We start from the raw sequence: 19432 nt of genomic DNA on the forward strand, positions 1-19432 counted from the left end.
AGGGGGGTCGTGGGGATGAAGGCTGATAACTCCTCTTCATCGCCACTAGCTGCTCCCCTCCGGCTTTGGACAGACTCAGCTGCTCCTTGGCTCTTGCCCAAACCACACGGTCGGTCTCAGCTGTTTTTTTGAGACACGTTCCCCATTTTTGTCAGGAAACGTCCTCTGTGAGGGGCCCCGAGATTCCTTGTTTTGGTTAATTTGCACAGCAGTAAGCAAAGACACTCAGCGATGTCTATTTTAATGTGATTAGGCAAGCCTCCGTTCTTCCATCCCTGGCTTTAACAATAATGATTACTTTATTTAGAAATCATTAATGTGATTAAACAAGCCCCATTCTTCTAACCCTGGCTTCAGTGGGGGGCAGAGGAGGGTGACACGGGCTGAGAACGTGGGGATGGAGGGGCACAGGCGGTTATGCAGGGACAGGGGAGGACAGAGGGACACAGTGTGGGGACACCCAGGAGGTGGTTGGGGACAGGGACCATAAATGATGGGGCCCTTGCTGTGTCCCCAGGGCTCACCCCCTGGGATGTGGCCCTACACCCCAACCTGCTGGCAGGGGCCCAGGGTCAAGTGCTGCAAACGCTTAGCAGCAGGGACCCCTGGGTGCAGTGGTGAGTGTGGGCAGGGCATCCCTGCTTGGCCTGTGTCACCAACTGTGGTGCCCTGTGTCACCCTGCTACCTCCAGGGTCACCCTGGGGTGCCACAGCTGGCCTGTTGGTTGCCCCGGCGTCCCCCAGTTTGCTTTGTGTTACCCTCTGGGATCCCATGTCACCCCTGTAAGCCTGTATTACCCTGACTTGCCCCACATCATCCCTGTGGTCCCAAGCTTACACTCTGTCTCTCTCAGGATCACCTTCTGTTATACCCTGAGGTCTGAGTCCCCTGGCGTGACCTAGGCCACCATGTGCCACTGCAGAGGCTCCTGGGTAACCCCATGCCACCCCATGGTGCCCTCTGTGTCACCCCAGGATCCCCTGATGTGTTCCATGATATTCTCTAGCACTGCACGGGGAACCTTGGTTCACCCCATGCCAACCCCCAGAGTCCCTGGCATGTCCCATGGCAGCCTATGTTAGGGTCCTCTGGTGTACCCCACACCATATCCAGTGGTTGCCTGTCACCCTCTGGGTCAGCTGGTGTCTCTCCATATTCCCCACGTCACCCAGTGCCAGCCCCTGGGGTTCCTTGCCTTACTTATGTCCCCACCATCAATCATCCCTGTGACTCTATCTCCCTCCTCGCTGTGCCTGTAACCCCTTTTGCACTACCAGAGTGTCCCCCAGGGTCACTGTGCTACCTGCAGGTGTCCCCGGGACACTCCTGGATGCTCTGCAGGTGGAGGACCTGGCTAGGATGCTGAGCTTCTCGGTGATGCAGGTGGCTGCAGTGCTAGACGTGAGTGGGTGATACGCAGGTCGTATAGGTGATACGTCGCTGGCATGGGTGACGTACGCATCACAATGGTGAAAGGGGTGACAGCAGGTGACAAGTGGGTGACACAGATGCCACCTACTGCCACTCTCCTCTCTGCATGCCAACCTGCCCAGCACCTGGGGGACACCCATATCAACCTCAGGTCCCTCCAGCCTGTCTCCAGTGGCATCAGCCTGCTCCTGTGTCCCTGGGTGCAGGGGCTACAGCGCATCCAGACACCCTGGGTCCAGGGGTGATGGGGGAAGGGGTATGCCCTCCTTGCATCTCTAGGATGCCTGGATCCTCCAGATATGAACTGAGGGGCTTTGGGGAGAGGGGTTCCCTGTACTCTGAGGTCCCCAGGCCCATGTCAAGGCTGTTTAGAGGGCAGGAGGCAGATGGATGTCTGGATCTCTCAGATGCCTTAGATCCCCTGGACAGAAGCTGAGGTGATTTGAAAGAGAGGGCAAACCTGGACACCTAGATTCCTTGGATATAAGTGGAGCCATACATGTTAGCACCCTGGTCACCTAGGTGCCTCAGAAACAGAAAACAGGGTAAACTGGACATGAGACACAGATTCAGAAAAGGGTTTAGGTTGGAAGGCAATTCTGGAGGTCATCTGATCCAAGCCTCCTGCTCAAACAGGGCCACCTAGAGCCAGTTGCCCAGGACCATGTCCAGACAGCTTTTGAATATCTCCAAGGTGGGAGACTCCACAACCTCTCTGGGCAGCCTGTGCCAGTGCTCAGTCACCTTCATAGTGAAAAAGTGTTTCCCAAGGCTCAGAGGGAACCTGTTATGCTTCAGTTTGATCCCAGTGCCTCTCGTCGTGGCACTGGGCATCACTGAAAAGTGCCTGGCTCCATCTTCTTTGCACCCTCCACTCAAGTATTTATATACACTGATAAGATCCCCCCCTAGGCTATCACAGTCCCAGCTATCTCAACCTTTCTTCTTAGGAGAGATGCTACAGTCTCTTCATCATGTTTGTGGTCCCACTCAGGTGCTTCTGCCACTCCTCCCACTTCTGTGTCACCTGCAAAGTTGCAAAGGAGGCATGTCCCATCATAGTATCATAGAATGGTTTGGGTTGGAGGCCACCTTAAAGATCATCTAATTCTAGCCCTCTTCCCACTAGACCAGGTTGCTCAAAGCCCCATGCAACTTGGCCTTGAATGCTTCCAGGGATGAGGCATCCACAGCTTCTCTGGGCAACCTGTGCCAGTGCCTCACCACCCTCAGGGTAAAGAATTCATTCAGAATTTGTCTAGAATCATCCAGATCATTAATGAAGATGTTAAAAAGACTGGAGACAGTGTTGATCCCTGATCTACACAGCTAGTTACTAGCTTCCAATCAGACTTTCAGTTGCAGATCACAACCCTCGTGGTCCTTCTGTTCATCCATTTTTCTACCAACATCAGTCTCTCCTTGTCTAAGCCATGCATTGTCAACATCTCTATGAGGATGTTATGGGAGACAGTATGAAAAGCCTTACGTGTGGAGGTACACATGTAATACACGCCCCTTCAGCACCAAGCTAGTCTCCTCATTGTAATGGGCTATCAGTTTGGTTAAGCCTGATTTCCCCTTGGTAAATGCATGCTGAGTACTCCCAACCGCCTTCTCCTTCATGTGTTTGGAAATGGCTTCCAGGAGAGTTTTCTCCCATCACCTTTCTGTGGATAGAGGTGGGGCTGGCAGGCCTGTTATTTCCCTGGATCTTTCTTTCCTCTTTCCTATCTTGAAGATAGAACTGACATTTGCTCACTTCCAACCTTCAGAAACCTGTCCCAGCTGCTATAAGCTGGTCTCTTCAGTAAAGACTGAGGCAGTGAGGGCTTTGAGCAGGGAGGGACAAAAAGCGAGGCTTCTGCAAGTACATAAACAGCAAAAGAAAGACTAAGAAAAACATTGGCCTGGGACTGGATGGGACTGGGGAATGAGTGACAAGCAACAAGAAAAAGGCTGAAGTACTCAATGCCTTCTTTTGCTGTTTATGCTGTTTGTTGTGATGCCTTCATATCAGCTATTAACCTTTCACGCAAATAAAGTTTTTCTCTTGGACCTGCAATGATTGCATTCCTTTGATCATGACTTATTTCACATTGCTCTGAGCTGCTGTTATAGTTTCCCTAGCTCATTTTGTAAAGTCCTTACTTCTGTTTCTAAATCTCGTACTTTTCCAACTTCCATCTCTAGTTGTGAGGCTTGTAAACAGGCTTTGTGGGCTTCTAAGATCTTCCTCTCTTCTGATTACGATGGTTTCTTGTCCTCTTGTCCTGCTAATTTAGGAGTTTCCTACTCCCCTCGTTTCTTGATTTCTTTTTGTAACTTCTTTATCTCTTCATTATATTATTATTATTATTATTATTATTATTATTATTATTATTATTATTATTATTTTATTTTGTAGGATATTCTGTGTGAGTCACATAAGCTATATTAGAGTGTCCACATGGCACATGACTTCTTTTTTACTGGATTTAAATTTTGCCCGTTTGCAATGCCTAACCTAAGCTTCACAGTCTGCAGAGGTGGCATCTGCTACTTTGAAACAGCAGATCCTCCAAGATCAATTTTCTCCTGTTAAATCACCCAGTTGTGGAATTCGGTAACATCCTTTTCCTCAGTGACATATTTATTTAGTGTGAGCTGCGAGGTCTGTTTTATCTTTTGCACTTCCCGCACTGCCTTTGCACAAACAAACTCTATGAAGAGTTTTGTTGTGGGCTAACTTACAAGGAGTTTTAAGTGTGCTTTTTGTAAGAACTAATTCCACATTTGCTTTCCTTCAGAGTTCAGTTGATTCTGAGCATCCAGAGAGACAGACAGCAAGGTGCACTTCTGGTCATCTCATTTGCCATCTTTACAAGCCCTTCACTTTTATTGCAGGTTTTGTCTCTCAGTTTTGGGGCAACAGGACAAACTTGGGGTGTGGCTGTTCCTCAGGGCATATTCCCAGACAAAATACTGTTTGAGTCCAACCAAGTGCGTGTCAGGAGCTATTCCTGAAGTCAGACAAACAAATATTAAATCAACAAAGTTTCATTTATTGAGGAATGTCTGTGTGCAGCAGCAAGGGCTGCCTTCAGTCCAACATTCTACCTATAGTGCAGCTCCTTTACTATATAGAGGCAGGAGTATTTCATGCTGCTGATTTACTGCCATCCGTCCAGGAGCTATGAATGACTCAGACGTCTGCCTTGGAATAGTCTATTTCCAGATGCCCAGTGAAGTTTGGGATGAGTCTCACCAGATGATGAAGGGGTAAGGTTACTCAAAAACACAGAACAGGCACACTAATTGTCACTTTTCCTGGCACATAAATATTTATTTAGATGTGTTCAGCAATCTTGCCAAACCTGGATAAGCTCAAACCCCCCAATAAAAACAACCTATTTGTCAAGCAAGCAGGAATAGGAAAATTCACAGAAGAGAGAATTTTGACTCCAGCACTCCTACGCTGAATGCAGATGAGAGATGTACATAAAAAAATTACAAATGTATCGCCTGTACCTTGCCTACATTCTCCATCAGACTATTACACGTAGGTCTGTCACGCATGACAAAGAGCCACTGCACAGAGAAAGTGCAAAAATGAAACTGATTTGGAGAATTTAGTTCAAATGGTGCCTACACATTTGAGTTCTATAATGTCAAATGGTGCCTTCAAATTTGGGTTCTATAATGTCAAGGATAGAAACTGCACAGACAAAGGTCCAAGTGTGCAATGAAACACACACAAATCATGATATTCAGAAATTCATCAGAGACTATATCTTCAGGAATTCCTCTGGGGTCCGCCAGCACCTGGAAGATTTTTCCAGTTATGGTCCAGTTACAGAGGAACTTATGGCACAGATGACTGAATGAAGACAGAAGTCTCTGAGAGCGTTAGGAAAAAAGAAAGAAAGTGAGACAGCAAGCTTTCTAATATGATTAAAGTGGGGAGAACTATGCCCTAAGTTTTGTGGTGAGTGGGGTCTGGTCCCCAGTGTTGGTCTGTTGGCTTCCCTTCCTTTTTTCTCTTCCTCTGCTTCTCTGACTCACAACACCTGCTATGTGCAGACCTTATAGTTCTACAAAAACTTACACTGATTCTTACAAAGCCTTTTTAGATTTACACACATTAACAAAAAAGCAGCTCCCAACAGACAGTTTTGAGCAGTACTGCCAGAGATCAAAAATAATAATAATAAAAAAATGCTGCTAACAGGGTGTTTGTTGAGTTGTGGGCAAGTATGGCTTCTCCTAGATGAAAAAAAAAGTTCCCAAGAGCCATATCCTTTGAAATCCTACCTGGTGCAACAGCATCAAGAACAAATAGCTCTTCCTGTCTCTCTGTAGATAGTTGTATTACCACATTTGAAGGAGAATTACACAATCACTCATTGCCATCCCACACCCATCATCATAATTCCAGTCCCTGAGCCAGCACAGCAGAATGCCCAGCTGAGCCAGAAATGACTGAGATTGACTGCTGATCAAGCCTATTTATTCTTTATTGCTGACTGCTCTGGCAAGACTCACCCTTAGGTGCAGCCAAGCAAACCTCCCTGTTTAACCCTTGTAGCTTTGGATCTGACCTTATGCTCCAGCCCACATGGCTGTGAATGAGTGGACTGGGCACAAGCTGAGAGCTCTGCATTCCGCACCCTCATGTCCCAGCTGACACCACTGATGCTGTGCAGATGCTAAATCTTCCTGCTGCCAGGCAGTCCCTGAGCCAAGGGCAGCTCCAGCTCCTTGGAGGTCTGTGATGAAGCCTACCTGTGGGCTGAGGTAGAGTTGTGAGATGAGCTCTTGACCAGAATCTTCCCCGGGGAACCTTCTGAGGGAGTGCATCTCCTTGTGGCAGTCTGGCCTGAGGTGACTGCCAGAGGGAGAAAAAAAATCAAGAGACCGGTTGATGCGGAGCACAGTGTCCAGCTCCCCACAGCATGTGCTGGTGAGCTTGCACTCCCATGACCTGTGGGGAAGACACATGCAGAAGAGCTGTGGAGTCAGCACAGCCACCAGGACAGATGCACCTGACATTGCCCTTGACATGTACTAACCCCAGCCTGCCAGGACACCACACAGTCCATCCAGCGCTGGGCCAGCTGGGGCCATGGAGATGGAACATGCTAAGGCCAGACCCAGGCCCAGATGATGGGCGGCCATGGGGATGTTCTGCCCTGGCGCTAGGCCCAGCGCTGTGCAGGCAGAGGGCATCCAGATGTCCCCAGTTATAGATGGCACGGCCACTGGGTCAGCCTGTCTGGAGCTGGGTGCAGCACCCAGCCCTTCAGCCCCTCCAGCTGTTGCAGGAGGATTTCCACTGGTGGAACAGCCAGGCCTTCACAATTCAACGGGAAAGTAGAACATTTTGTTAATTGCATGAAAATCAAAAGAAATGATGGTGGATGGGACACATGAGGTTTACAATTGCAAGGAGGAAAGTACAGGGCAAAGCACAGCCCCAGAAGGAAAAAGAGAGACCTGTACCCTGTGCCCTAAGACACCTAGGAGAGGACTGGGCTGAGGGGCCGGTATAAGTGAAACTCAACAGAAGGGAGAACATGAAGGTAAGGAGAGAGGTGAGCTGGGTTTTAGTGGGAAAAGAGCTACAGAAGGGAAAATAAAGGTTCTTGCCAAACTAAATCTCTCTTAGATACTCCCAAGCGCTGAGGGAACCTGATGGCACCTGATGGCAGGTGCAAGACAAAGACCATTTGTCCACTGAAAATGCCTTGTGGAATGAAATGTGACCATAAGGCATGGAGAAATTCCATGCAACAGAACAAGCTGGGGGCCAACTGACTAAAGAGTAACTTTGCAGATGGGGACTTGGGAGACCTCATATTGAGTAGGAGCATGCAATGTGTTTTTGGCAGCAAGGAACAACAGCTGCACCCTGGACTGCACTGGCAAGAACATAGCTGGAAAGTTTACAGGCATGAGTCTACTCCCTTTATTTGGCACTTGTGAGATCATATTTGCTGGGAGGGGGAAGCAGACAAGACCATTCTAATTGTCCAGACCATCTGACTCTGTTTTGGTATCCATATCCTCCTGCATTAGCTTCACACAACTATCCCAGTTCCAGCAGTATCTCTTTCATGTCCCAGTACAGCGGCTAAGGGGATCCCCAACCTTAGCAGTTCTTCCATGAGTACCATTGCCACATGTTCCATTGACACTGAGTACATTGGGCTATACAGAAGGTGGGAGATATTCTGTGTAATTGGACCCTTCAATAAATGTTCAGAATGTTAACTATCCTTTAAAGGAAACTAAACCAAATAAAACAAACACAAACCAAACCAAACAAAGCAAATAGAATCATAGAATGGTTTGGGTTGAAAGGGACCTTAAAGATCATCTAATTCCAACCCCTTGCCATGGGCAGGGACACCTCCCAGTGGATCAGCTTGCTCAAAGCTCCATCTAACCTGGCCTTGAATGCTTCCAGGGAGAGGGCATCCATGACTTCTCTGGGCAACCTCATCAACTCCTTCAGCCTGTCTTCTCAGGAGAGGTGCTCTAGTCCCTTGAACATCTTTGTGGCCCTCCTCTGGACTTGTTCTAATAGGTCCAAGTCTTTCTTCTGCAGGAGGCCCAAAAGCTGAACACAAAGCTCCAGGAGGGGTCTCGTGAGGGCAGAGTAGAGGGGGTGAATCACCTCCCTCACCCCACTGGTGAGACTTCTTTTGATGTAGCCCAGGGTACAGTTGGCTTTTGGGGCTGCAAGCATACATTGCTGGCTCATGTTGAGCTTCTTATCAACCAGCACTCCCAGGTTCTTCTCATCAGAGCTGCAAAGCAAACCAAACTAAACCAACCAACCAACCAACCAAACAAACAAAAGTACTACTTTGAATAGCATACTAATGGTAAAATTAAACAACTCTGCTGCCTTTTTCTCCACTAGGAAGGACACTGCCTGTGTCTTTTCAGCTCTAACTCATGATCTATTTCTGGACAATTCTGAGCACAGGTGTAATTTTCTAAGATGGTTTCCATATATTTCTATAGCCGTTCGTGGACCACTCTTCCTGGGCTGACAGCTCTCCATCCATAGGTAAGTCTTGGCTTTCCAAGGGAAGCAAACTGTTCTTTGACAGTCATCCAGTAACACAAGAAAGGCTCACTACAATGAAAAAATTGTACTCCACAGGGAAGAGGGGATACAGAAACAGAACTGTGTTTTTACAGAGATTATGTTTTTTCCAGTACCCAAATCCTGAAAAGCCTTCTGCACCATCTTTTGCCCTGTCTTAGGGCTCTGGTATCATTTTGTGCTGTGCGTGTGCGTGAATCTCCTCCAGCTCACCCTGGGCACTCATATGACCATATTGTTAAAAAAGGAACAGATCCCACCTACCTTGGCACCAGAGTTGTCTGCCTGAAAAAGTACCATGTTCATGTGAGCAGGATGAGCAAGTCTGTACAGGGCTCTCTTGCTACTGCTGCTCACCAGCATGGCATCTCTCCCTGCCAGCCAGTGCAGATAGTCAAATCGGTCAAAGGAGAAGCAACAGACCATGGCCATCTCACACATACGTGCTGGGGAAAAGTAGCATTGCAGCTTAACCCCTATCAAAATCAAAAGATTAATTCACAAAGGCCCAAGATCTGCAGACATGCAGGAAATGCAGAACCCTATGTATGCTTTTTATCGTAGAATCATAGAATCATTAAGGTTGGAAGAGACCTTCAAGATCATCTGGTCCAACCATCACCCTACTACTAACGTCACCCACTAAACCATGTCCATAAGCACTAGGTCCAAAGGTGAGGATTCTCTCCAAATCCAAGTCAACCCTTCCAAGTTTTCAGATCAAGGACTACAGGGAGGGGGGTAATGACAAGAACAGGTTTGTATTTTCAGGAAGTACAAATGAAAGGGCTTTCAAAAATATCTTCTGCAATGGAATTTATGCCTCTCTACTAGAGACACAAACAGTACTCCTGCAGACAAACAGTACTCTGTACAAAATGTTTGTAGAGGCAGTGAATGGCTACATAGCTCTGTAGCTCCCATATGAAGACCTCACACAGCAGGTCTCAACTTCACCTTCATGCTTCATGCCATTAAACTGCTCCTATCTCAAGCACACAAGTTTGCTTCAATCTTATGTTTTCTCCCCACTGCCCCGTCTTGTTGGCTTGGAGGCTTCACTGCCTCCAGGGTTAAGCCCACTGATGGTGCTGATGGAGCAGCAGGTGGGAGAGCAGTCAGGTGCCAAATCTGCACTTTTTCCAGCCTGCCTCCCCTCCCTGCACACGCATTTTGCTTGTGACCAACAGGGCTGGAAGCAGCTTGGAGACCTGGGCCTGAGTCTAGTGCAGCCTTCTGCTCCATCTCTGCTGCTCCAGCAGCCAGAGACCTTCACAAAAGCCATCCATTCTTCTGTGCTACTGCCAGCTCACTGGGCAGCCCCAGTCCGGCCCTGGCACTTGTCTCCCAACCACAGCAAAGGGCTGCTGTTCCCCTGGGCCACTCAGCGCAAGCAGGATGATCTGCAGCCACAGAAGAGCCTCCTTGCAGCTGTATGACCTCCCAGTCTCCACACAGGACAGCACCTCCAGACCCGCCAGGACAGCAACCCTGAGGCTGTGCAGAGCAGCGAGGGGACACAAAGGGGAGGAGTGGGGCAAGGCTGGCTTCAGCCCACTTGGACACCACAGACAGTGTGGAGCACTGAGGGAGCTGCAGGTGGAGGTGCCTGTGCTGGCACAGTGTTTGTGACAGAAGGCATTTGTGTCCCTCTAACAGCATCCCATCCCGACTCTGAAAATCTTTTTCATTTCCAAAGACAGCACACAATTTTCCCCCAAATACTTATACAATAAAAGACTTCCACAATAAAAGATTTAACCTTGGTTGAGTATCATCAGGTGAGGGGCTGCTTGAGCAAACAGGACATACTTAAGTCCATGATGAGCTCTGATGGGACCCACAAGTGCTGAGAGTAGCCGGCAGTTTGGGGTGCAGAACCACATTCCTAGAGAGACATGTCAGGGTTATTAGGGAGGCACCCAAGGGCCCACACCATGGACAGTGGCATATGCTAGCAACTAAGCTGAGGAGTATCAGGGTGTCTGAGGAGGAGATTGGTGGAATTGGTTGGCCTGTTCTCCCACGTGCCTGGTGACAGGATGAGGGGGAATGGGCTTAAGTTGCGCCAGGGGAGTTTTAGGCTGGATGTTAGGAAGAACTTCTTTACCGAAAGGGTTGTTAGACATTGGAACAGGCTGGCTGCCCAGGGAAGTGGTGGAGTCACCATCCCTGGAAGTCTTTAAATGACGTTTAGATGTAGAGCTTAGTGATATGGTTTAGTGGGGACTGTTAGCGTTAGGTCAGAGGTTGGACTCAATGATCTTGAGGTCTCTTCCAACCTAGAAATTCTGTGATTCTGTGATTCTGTAATTGTGCTCTACCATCCTTGGGACAAAGGCATTGGCCAGTCGTAACATATGATTCTATAGATTCCCTACCCTCTCACTACTGGACATGAGGGGTTAATCTAGGAATAAGGGGGAATGGAAGAATTTTTCTGGTCAGGGCAGCAAGCAAATCCCCTCCTTCCCTACCTCGCCTTCCCAGGTGCCCTTATACAATAGGTATGAAGACTGGGAACTTGAAGGTCACAGATTATCAAGGGATGTCTCTAGATCAGCTAACCTGATCCTTATGGGTGACTTCAACTTCACAGACATTAACTGGGAATACCAACTGTCAATACAAACAGTATTCCTAATGAATTCCTAACAGAAATAACTAATGCACACTGAAGCTAACTTCTTGGTACAGGCACGAAGGGGAAAGGTGCCTCCAGGATTTGTTGTTTGTAAACAGAGAAGGTAAAGTGGCAATTTGTGGCTGTCTTGGCCAAAGTGACCATGAAGTAGTTGAGTTTAAAATCTTTGGTGACAGGAGAAAAACTCCACTCAAAATGTCATCCTTGGATATGAGAAGAACAGATGTCAGGCTATTAACCACTTCATAAGGTCCCTTGGGAATCTGTTTCTGAAGGTGTCAAGAGTCCGTCAGTGCTGGTCACTTTTTAAGAGCCATCTCTTAAGAGCACAGGAGCAGGTGATTCCAAAGTGTTAGATGTTAAACAAGAAGGACAGAACGCTGGCTTGGCTGAGCAGGAATCTTCTTCTATAACTTAGGCGGAAAAGGAAAGTCTATGGACACTGGAGGCAAGTTCAAGTGACAAGGGAGGACAACAGAAATGCTGTGTGCCTGGAAGGAGAAAAGTGCGGCCAAAACTCGGAGTTGAAGCTGGCCAGTACTGTCGGAGGCAACAAAAAGGGCTTTTTAAAGTATGTCAACACCAAAAAAGGGACTACAAGTAACATTGGTCTATTATTCACCTCACAAATAGGGTCACAGACAAAGCAGACATCTAATGTCTTCTTTGCCTCTGTTTTCAACACCGACCACGGGCCTTGGGACACCTGGAGCCCTGTGTTGAAATCCATTACTCCTTGTCCTGTCACTACATTCACTGATAGACTCCCTTTCCAGCTTCCTTGTGGCCCCCCATTAGGTACTAGAAGGCTGCTGTAAGGTCTCCCCAAACCCTGCTCTTTTCCAGGCCAAACACCCCCAGCTCTCTCAGTCTGTCTTTATCGGAGAGATGCTCCAGCCCTGCAATCATCCTCGTGGCCCTCCTCTGGACTCGCTCCAAACGGTCCATGTTGTTAAACCCCTGCATGTTCTGTTTTCAGGTGATTCATCATGACACACAAAATTATGGCTGTAAAAACCTCAGAGACAAACCAAGGAAGTTTTATTACCAGAAAAACAATCGCAAGAATCCCAAAACTTTGAGGGATGAGGGTCGTGTGTGTCTTTCCCCCCACTCCCCCCCCGCTCCCCTCCCATCTTCCCATTTTGTAAAACATCACAACAAAACCAAGCATCTTCAGGAACTTTGAAGAAAACTGGGAGATTTCCCAAACCTTTTCCCATCCATGTTAAACCAAAACTTGGATTCACTGGAGCAAATCCCGACATTTTGCTCAGTTGTCCAGCTGTTCCAGCTCGTCCATGTCATCTGGGTCAAGCCTCTTGATCTCGGTCTCTGAAGAAAGAAAACAAATGTCAGTGCCTGCCCAGGAGTTGGCAAAGGCATAGCACTGCTGCTCGGGGGCTGCTAGCAGTGGCAAACCCTGGCAGCCATGCCCAGGACTCTCGGCTCTGCCTTCCACAGATGACATAAAACAAGCTGTGAGCTGTTCAGAATGTGGCCGGAGGTGAGAGGTTAGAAACCTGCCCAGCTGTTTGCATCAAACCCAGTTGAGTAGAGGTAGAGGTAGAAGTGACACAGATTCCAGCTATCTCAGGACCAACTGGCCACCTCTGGGATACGGCTTCCTGGCTCAGTGCACGTGCTAACCTCGCTCTGGGCTGAAAAGCTACCCAAAGTGCTCAGCATGGCATTTCCACACTGCGGAGTTCAAAAGATAATCAAACTTTGAGAGAGCACAACAGACACAAACCTGACCGACAAATGATAAGGGACGTATGTAGTGATGGGAACCCAAACTGATCAGTCACACTGACTGATGGAGCTCAGAGTGTTTATTCCACAGAGGTTATCCGATCAAGGACCTTGGCAACTGGGCAACGTGGGAAAAGGAGGAAACAAGCAACAAAACACCTGACACAGACCTGACAAAACCAATGAGACAATGACGAGAAACTAACCTCACCACTCACACTCATTGGTGGGCTATCGAGAAACTACAGCTGCCGCTTCCCAGAAGAACCACCTGCACTTTACAGCTGGTAAGGCTGTGAGCCAGGGGGACCTGGACTGGAAGGGGTGTGGGAACTGGGAGGGCTGTACAAACCCAGGATGGGACGTGCAGGAGGAAAGGGAGGTGGGACGTGCAAAGAGGGGGTAAGCAGGAAAGGGCATAGAAGCGGCCACTTGCATGTGAAATGGGGCTAGTCGGTGTGCTTCTTTGGTTTAGCCCCGACACTGATCGCCACGGTCTGTCTTGTAGTCTTACGCCTGCTTAAATCTTTTCCCACTTCTGTCTCCCTGTGATCTCACACTCAATCCCTGGTATGTGTGTGTGTGTGTGTACGTGCGTGCGTACAGCAGAACAGCAGTACCTTCTCACCAGCTACTGCTGAGACCCGTGCATGAATGAAAACTGGTGCCAACTCCTGCAGTCAGACAGGGACAAGGCTGCCCTTGGCCTCGGCTGCCACCTACTGGAGCCACTGCAGGGGTCTCACTGCAGATGCTGCAGCAAGCACGGTTCTTCAACTCCCAGCCACTGGGCTGGGGATGCTGTGCATCCAAAAAAACATCTGCTGGGGGGCACCGGAGTGACTGTGACTGTGTGTGCGTGTACATGATGAACTCGAAGTGACAGCTGCTGGAGGCAGAGGTGAGCATCTGTACCTCCTACAGACTGTGTGGGTATGGAGGGGGTATGTGTGTGTGCATTCACCCGCAAACTTCAGCCTGGGCCAGCTAGTGACTGTGGGGTACCTCGGGTCCACGCCAGGGTATCAGGTGCGTGGGTGGGGTCCGTGCCCAAGACAGCAGCTGCAAGAGGTGGCCACACTCCTGACATCCCTTAACGCTTCCCAATGCACTCCTCATCCACGTGTCCCTCAGCTCTTCGCAGCGTCTCAGAGCTGGGCACAAGGATACTCACGGAAATGCTCCTCTATACTGTGCACGAGGTACGTGGTCTGCCTTTCCACCATGTTGAAGGCAATGCCCTTCTTCCCAAAGCGGCCCGTTCGACCAATGCGGTGCAGGTAGGTCTCAAAATCCAGCTGCTTCTCCTGATTAACAGGGAGGCTGAAGTTCACCACGATGGTGACTTGTGCCACATCAATCCCTGAAAGACAGAGAGGTTTCTCGCAACCAGGCTCCCACAGATCCGAAGGCAATCACCTGCGTCCAGATCGGGGCTAGTCCACTTGCAGTATAAAGCGGTCAGCCCTGGCTCTGCAGCACACACTACAATGACATGTCAAGGCAACAAAAGACCTACATGGAGAGGCCACGGAGCACGGGTTGTGTCACCAGAAACAAAGCAGCATCGTGTGTCCCCTGTGAGTTGATGGGCCATGGGGCAAAGCAAGGGGATTCCCACACTGCAGACGCTGCCAGGGTGTTGCTTTTCAGGATACGCTACCTCTAGCACAGACGTTTGTGGTGATGAGGACCTTCTCCTTCCCATCGCGGAATCTCTGAATCACATCGGCCCTCTGCACTATGGTCAGCTCTGCCGTCAGCATGGCGACCTGGTGCCCATCTTTGCTCATCTCCACCGACAGCCAGTCCGCACTCCTGCGAGTCTAGATGCGTGGGAGAGGCAGGAGGAGCTTTTGCAGCAGCTCTGCTGCTGCTGCTCCTCTCAGTCATTGCCTATCCTTCACTGCTAAGCTTCCCCTAAATCCTTTCAGTTGAGCCCCTGCTGCTTTTTAACAGGCAGAGCCTCCAAAGAAGACCAGAGCGATGCAGGCGAGCAAGAAGCCCAACACAAAGTGCAAAGGGCAAGGAAACACAGTATGTTTCCTATGCAATGCTCCCTGGGGAAGCCAGGCAAACGGGATCTCAACCGTCACGACAGATGCTGCTAGAACACCTCTTTTAAAGGCTGCACTTGCTGCAAGTCATCGTGCCCGTGCTTTCACGCTCAGCTCCAGCCAATCTAATGGCTGTGCCAGAAGGGCTGTCCTTTAAGTGCTGCCCAGGTGCTTCCCATCCCTCCCTTCCTTTTGATGGTCTCAGCAGAAGTACTGAGGCCACGCTGTAAGACGGATCGTTTACAAACCACTGACTGCAAGGACACCACCACTCTCTCCTGGCAAACTAGCTGCTTTACCTGGCAGAATATCATAGCCTGCCCAATGGTGATGCTGCCGTAGATGTTGCACAGGGCCTCGTACTTCTCCTCTCTGTTCCTGCACACAAAGTAGTACTGCCTGATATTGCTCAGGGTCAGCTCTTCCTGACGGAGCTTTATTATGATGGGGTTGGAGATAATTTGCTTTGCAAAATTCCACACTGTTTCCTTGAAGGTTGCAGAGAAAAGCAGCATTTGGCAGCCCCTCGGTAAAGCCCTAGAGCACAAAAAGGACTTGTTACCCCTGAGGCATGCTACAAGCTACCTCTGGATGAACAGGCTTTGGAAACAAAGGGATTCCTCCATCCAGGGAGGGCCATTCCTCACTCAGCGCAGCACAGCACAGCACTCCAGAATGAGTCAGCCCTACGGAAGAGGCCTGTCGGAATAAGCTACTCTGCATTTGCAGTATTATTATTCCAAAAGGCTATCTACTATCGGAGGAAAAAACACCCAATTAACACTTGGCCTCCTTCTTTGCACCCGCAGACACCGCTCACACACAGCATTTCCACGTGCCAAGGACAGGTCCCCGTATCCCCTGATTCTCGAGCTACATTTCAAGCCCTGTCATTCACTCTGTAAAGACCTTCATGGCCCACAGAGTTTTTCAAAGCTGAGCAACCAGCAAAAAGTGGGGGAGGAGGATTTACTTGTCTACGTTCTGATCAGGAGCAAAGCTACGTCTGGCCAAGGACATCCAAGGGATGTAGCAGTCAGAGACAATTTCTTTGGCTCCCTTGTTCTGCAGTTTCTTCCACACAAAGTGGATTTCTTTCTTCCTCTCTCTCCCTCTCTCTCTTGTCTTTTCCTGTCTCTCCTCTTCTATTTCTTTCGCTACCCAATGTATCTAAGGGCATCTCGAAACACCGCATTTGACTATCTCAAATTGTGGCAGGACACAAGCCAGCACTGGTATTCACCTCTGAATGCGAATGCTTTGGTACGAGAAGCCCTGACGGTCCATCATTACGTCAGCTTCATCCAGCACAAACAGGCTGATTCTCTTCATATTCACCACTCGCCGTTTGAAACACCAGTCCAGCATTGTCCCAGGAGTCCCGATGACAATCTGCTCCTCCAGCAAGGCGCCTGGCAGAACTGCAGGAGGAGAAATCGTATCACACCACCTCAGTGCAAGGAGCATTATGTTTCTCGGCCACACACACCTGGCTGCGAATGAGCAGGGTAGTATCCAGAGAGACAGGGACTCAACATCTGCTATGTTCCGACTGCTTGAGCATGGTTCCAACCCTGCTGCGTCAGCTTCGGACTGCCTAGCAATGCCTTTGAGGGGGTCATTGCAAAGCGGAGCTCAGGAGCTTAAAATTGCAGGGAGCCATCAAGCAGGGCTGACGCTTCCCTGACGCCTTGTCAGGTGGAAACCAGCAAAAGGGGTGCCCCACCTCTGAAAGGAGACAGCGGTCACGAGAATGACTCCTTAGAAGGCACGGGAATTCACACGCCGTTTCATGTGCCTTCAGAGCTCCGCACAGCTCCCGCTAGTTCACAGCTCTCACAGCATCCCGCTAGCTCCTTACAGGACTGTTACACCGCCCGCAGCTCCGCTCAGCAGGGCTGGACTCACCTCTGTTTCCCTGAACAGCGTACGTAACCCTGATGTCGGCACAAAACTGACCCATCTTCTCGATCACATGTCCGATCTGCAGGGCCAGCTCGTAGGTTGGAGCCAAGCAGAGGCACTGAGAGATAAGACAGCTGTCAGACAAGAGCCACATCTTTTAAAAGCACGCAGTGCCCCTGGCATGGCATACCCTACGCAAACGAGAAGGCATTTCAAAGGAACGGAAAGCTCAGCACGCTGAAATCTCACCGCTAAACTCTTCCAAATCTGCAGAGGGATCAGCAACGGCAGTCGCATTTGCAGCTTTGGAAGGTAACCTGGAAGGTACAGCTGAAGGCAGAAGGGACTCAAGGCAGCTACTAGGAGAGGTCCCTTCTTTACTGTGAGGGTGACAGAGCGCCAGAACCGGCTGCCCAGAGAGGCTGTGGAGTCTCCTTCTTTGGAGACATTCTAAACCCGCCTGGATGCCATCCTGCACAGTGTGCTCTAGGTGATCCTGATCAGCAGGGGAGTTGGACTAGATGAGCGTCAGAGGGCCCTTCCAACCTCGCCCGTTCTGGGATCCCGTGATTTCTGCTAAGGAAATTTGTTTCCTCAGGCACAGTGCCATTTGCTTCTGTGCCCAGCTTTCAACTGAGAGTTTAAATTACATAGGATGCTTGAGACTCAAGACTTCGAAGTGCAGCACCCAGCCTGCGTAGGTGCTTCTGAACCCAGAGAGGTGCCTTGCCTTCTCAGGAGCTTTTACGGCACCAGAAACTAGCGCAAGTCACAGCAAACAGCTGGAGTCTCTGCACGTGCTTCTCAAAGCTGGCTGCATGCTCCTCAAAACAGAACGTCAGGATACCTAGGGCCTGGCTAAATCCACTGCTACCCAGTAAAAGTACCCTCCTTTAGCTGGCAGCTGCATCTGCTCCCAAGCTTTCTATCCAACCTCCCTGCTGCTGGGACGATACCTGGGTGTTTACCAGCCCACTACAGCGGCTACAGCGGCTAGACCACCGTTGAGACTGGGACAAAACCAGAGCTCTGTCCACGGACAGCGGCTTGAGGGTGCAGCCAAACCCCTGCCGCATGGCCTTTCCCCTTCCTACGTTACCTGCGGGTACTTCTCTGCACCGTTAACTCTGCTCAACATCGCCAACACAAAAGCTGCCGTTTTCCCTGTCCCTGACTGGCTCTGTGCAATCAGGTTTTGGGGCCTGCAAGGCAAAGGCTGCTTAGCCGAGCACAAAGGCTTGGCGTCCCCGCACCGGCACCCCGACGCCACGGTGCCGCAGGGGAGCCAAGGCGGTGGTGGTACCGCTCTGCTCACCCGGGCGGCCCCGGTACTCACGGATGGGCCAGCAGCATTGGCAGAGCTGTCTCCTGGATCTTGGACGGCCTGTTGAAGCCCATGGCGTAGACCCCCTGCAAGAGCTCCTTCTTCCTGCCCAAAAGCACCAAAAGCGACCGTTCCACAAGGAACGGCTAACAGCGCCCAGGGGCAGCTCCAAAGCCCGCCTGCCTCGGGGCTGCCGCCTACTCACAGGGGCAGCTCCTCAAAGCTTTTCACCGAGAAGAGAGGCGAGCTGGGGTCCTGCTGCAGGATCTCCACGTGATGGCTGGACTCCACGAGGGACGTGTGGATCAGCTTGTTCAACAGCGAGCTCTCCGCCAAGTCCACTAGAGAAGGCGCGGGCTCGTGACAAGCCCCGGTGCCCAGGAGAAGCCTCCCCTCGGGCCCCCCGTCCCACACACACGGGGCTCTCCAGCCATCCGCCCCCACCGCCCCTGCCACTGCCGGCTCTTCGCCGAGCTCTTCTCCTGCGCAACCTACCTCAGTCCCGAGGAACCCGGCTGGACTTCACGGCAGCCTGGCACCCTGCCCCGGCCCACGCCTCCGCTGCCCTCGCCTGCTGCCGAGGCTCCGGGAGCTGCCGCTCCCCCAGCCCGGCCCCGGGGGTGCCGGCCCTGCGGCCTGCGCGCAGGCCCCGGGGGACAAGGCCCGGCGGGACCCACCTCTGTCCTCCTCCTCGCTCTCCTCGTCCTCGCTCGTGCAGGCGGGCTCTGCCACGGGACAAGACACACGACGCTCAGCACCTCCCCGCAGCCCCGCCCGGGCCGGCCCCGGCACACGGGGCCCCGAGGGGGGCCGGCCCTCACCCCGCTGCCGACACGGACACAGCTCCCGGCGCCGGCCCGCGCACCGCTGCCGGCGGCCAGGCGAGCCGCACAGCCCGCACAGCCCGCGGCGCCGACGGCAGAGGCGGCCCCGGCCAGGGGAGCGCGCGGGGGACGGGCTGCCCGGGGACGGGCTGCCCGGGGACGGGCTGCCCGGGGACGGGCTGCCCGGCAGGAGGCTGCCCGGGCCCCGCGCCCGCTCCCGCCGCCGGCCCCCGCCGCCCGAGGCCATCGCGCCCCCGCCGCCGCAGCTCGCGAACCTTCCCCAGGCACCGCCGCCGCCGCCTGCTGCCCCCCGGCGGCCGGCAGGGCGCAAGGCGGCTGCCGGCGGGCCCCGGACAAGGAGGGCGCGGAGGGGCCCCGCACGGGCCTACCCCAGA

At 51.3% G+C, this 19432-nt stretch overlaps 1 protein-coding gene across 2 annotated transcripts; it reads right to left on the minus strand.

The window, feature by feature from the left end:
• Positions 1-12318: 12318 nt before the first annotated feature.
• Positions 12319-18617, minus strand: LOC116500153 (ATP-dependent RNA helicase DDX25-like). Of its 2 annotated transcripts, XM_032205071.1 has the most exons (9): positions 18419-18617; positions 18226-18318; positions 17989-18091; positions 16893-17007; positions 16228-16405; positions 15284-15521; positions 14591-14753; positions 14102-14290; positions 12319-12507 (listed from the first exon to the last, which is right to left on the minus strand). In XM_032205071.1, the coding sequence occupies exons 2-9, from the start codon at positions 18285-18287 to the stop codon at positions 12446-12448; spliced, it is 1110 nt and encodes a 369-aa protein (XP_032060962.1). In that variant the 5' UTR covers positions 18288-18318; positions 18419-18617; the 3' UTR covers positions 12319-12445. The 2 variants fall into 2 exon arrangements, with proteins under 2 accessions (XP_032060962.1, XP_032060961.1); XM_032205070.1 differs by lacking the exons at positions 17989-18091; positions 18226-18318; positions 18419-18617 and adding an exon at positions 17139-17293.
• Positions 18618-19432: the final 815 nt, after the last annotated feature.

This window comes from Aythya fuligula, chromosome 31 (assembly GCF_009819795.1).
Source record: "Aythya fuligula isolate bAytFul2 chromosome 31, bAytFul2.pri, whole genome shotgun sequence".
In the NCBI taxonomy this organism is placed as follows: domain Eukaryota; kingdom Metazoa; phylum Chordata; class Aves; order Anseriformes; family Anatidae; genus Aythya; species Aythya fuligula.

Bases quoted from the DNA above. Each gene is read 5' to 3' on its own strand.
- LOC116500153 (XM_032205071.1), bottom strand. From the start codon at position 18,287: ATGGGCTTCAACAGGCCGTCCAAGATCCAGGAGACAGCTCTGCCAATG. The intron at 15,522-16,227 runs GTGAATACCAGT...TTTGTGCTCTAG, and splicing joins CAAAGCATTCGCATTCAGAG to GGCTTTACCGAGGGGCTGCC. The intron at 14,754-15,283 runs GTAAAGCAGCTA...CCACGCATCTAG, and splicing joins AGGCTATGATATTCTGCCAG to ACTCGCAGGAGTGCGGACTG.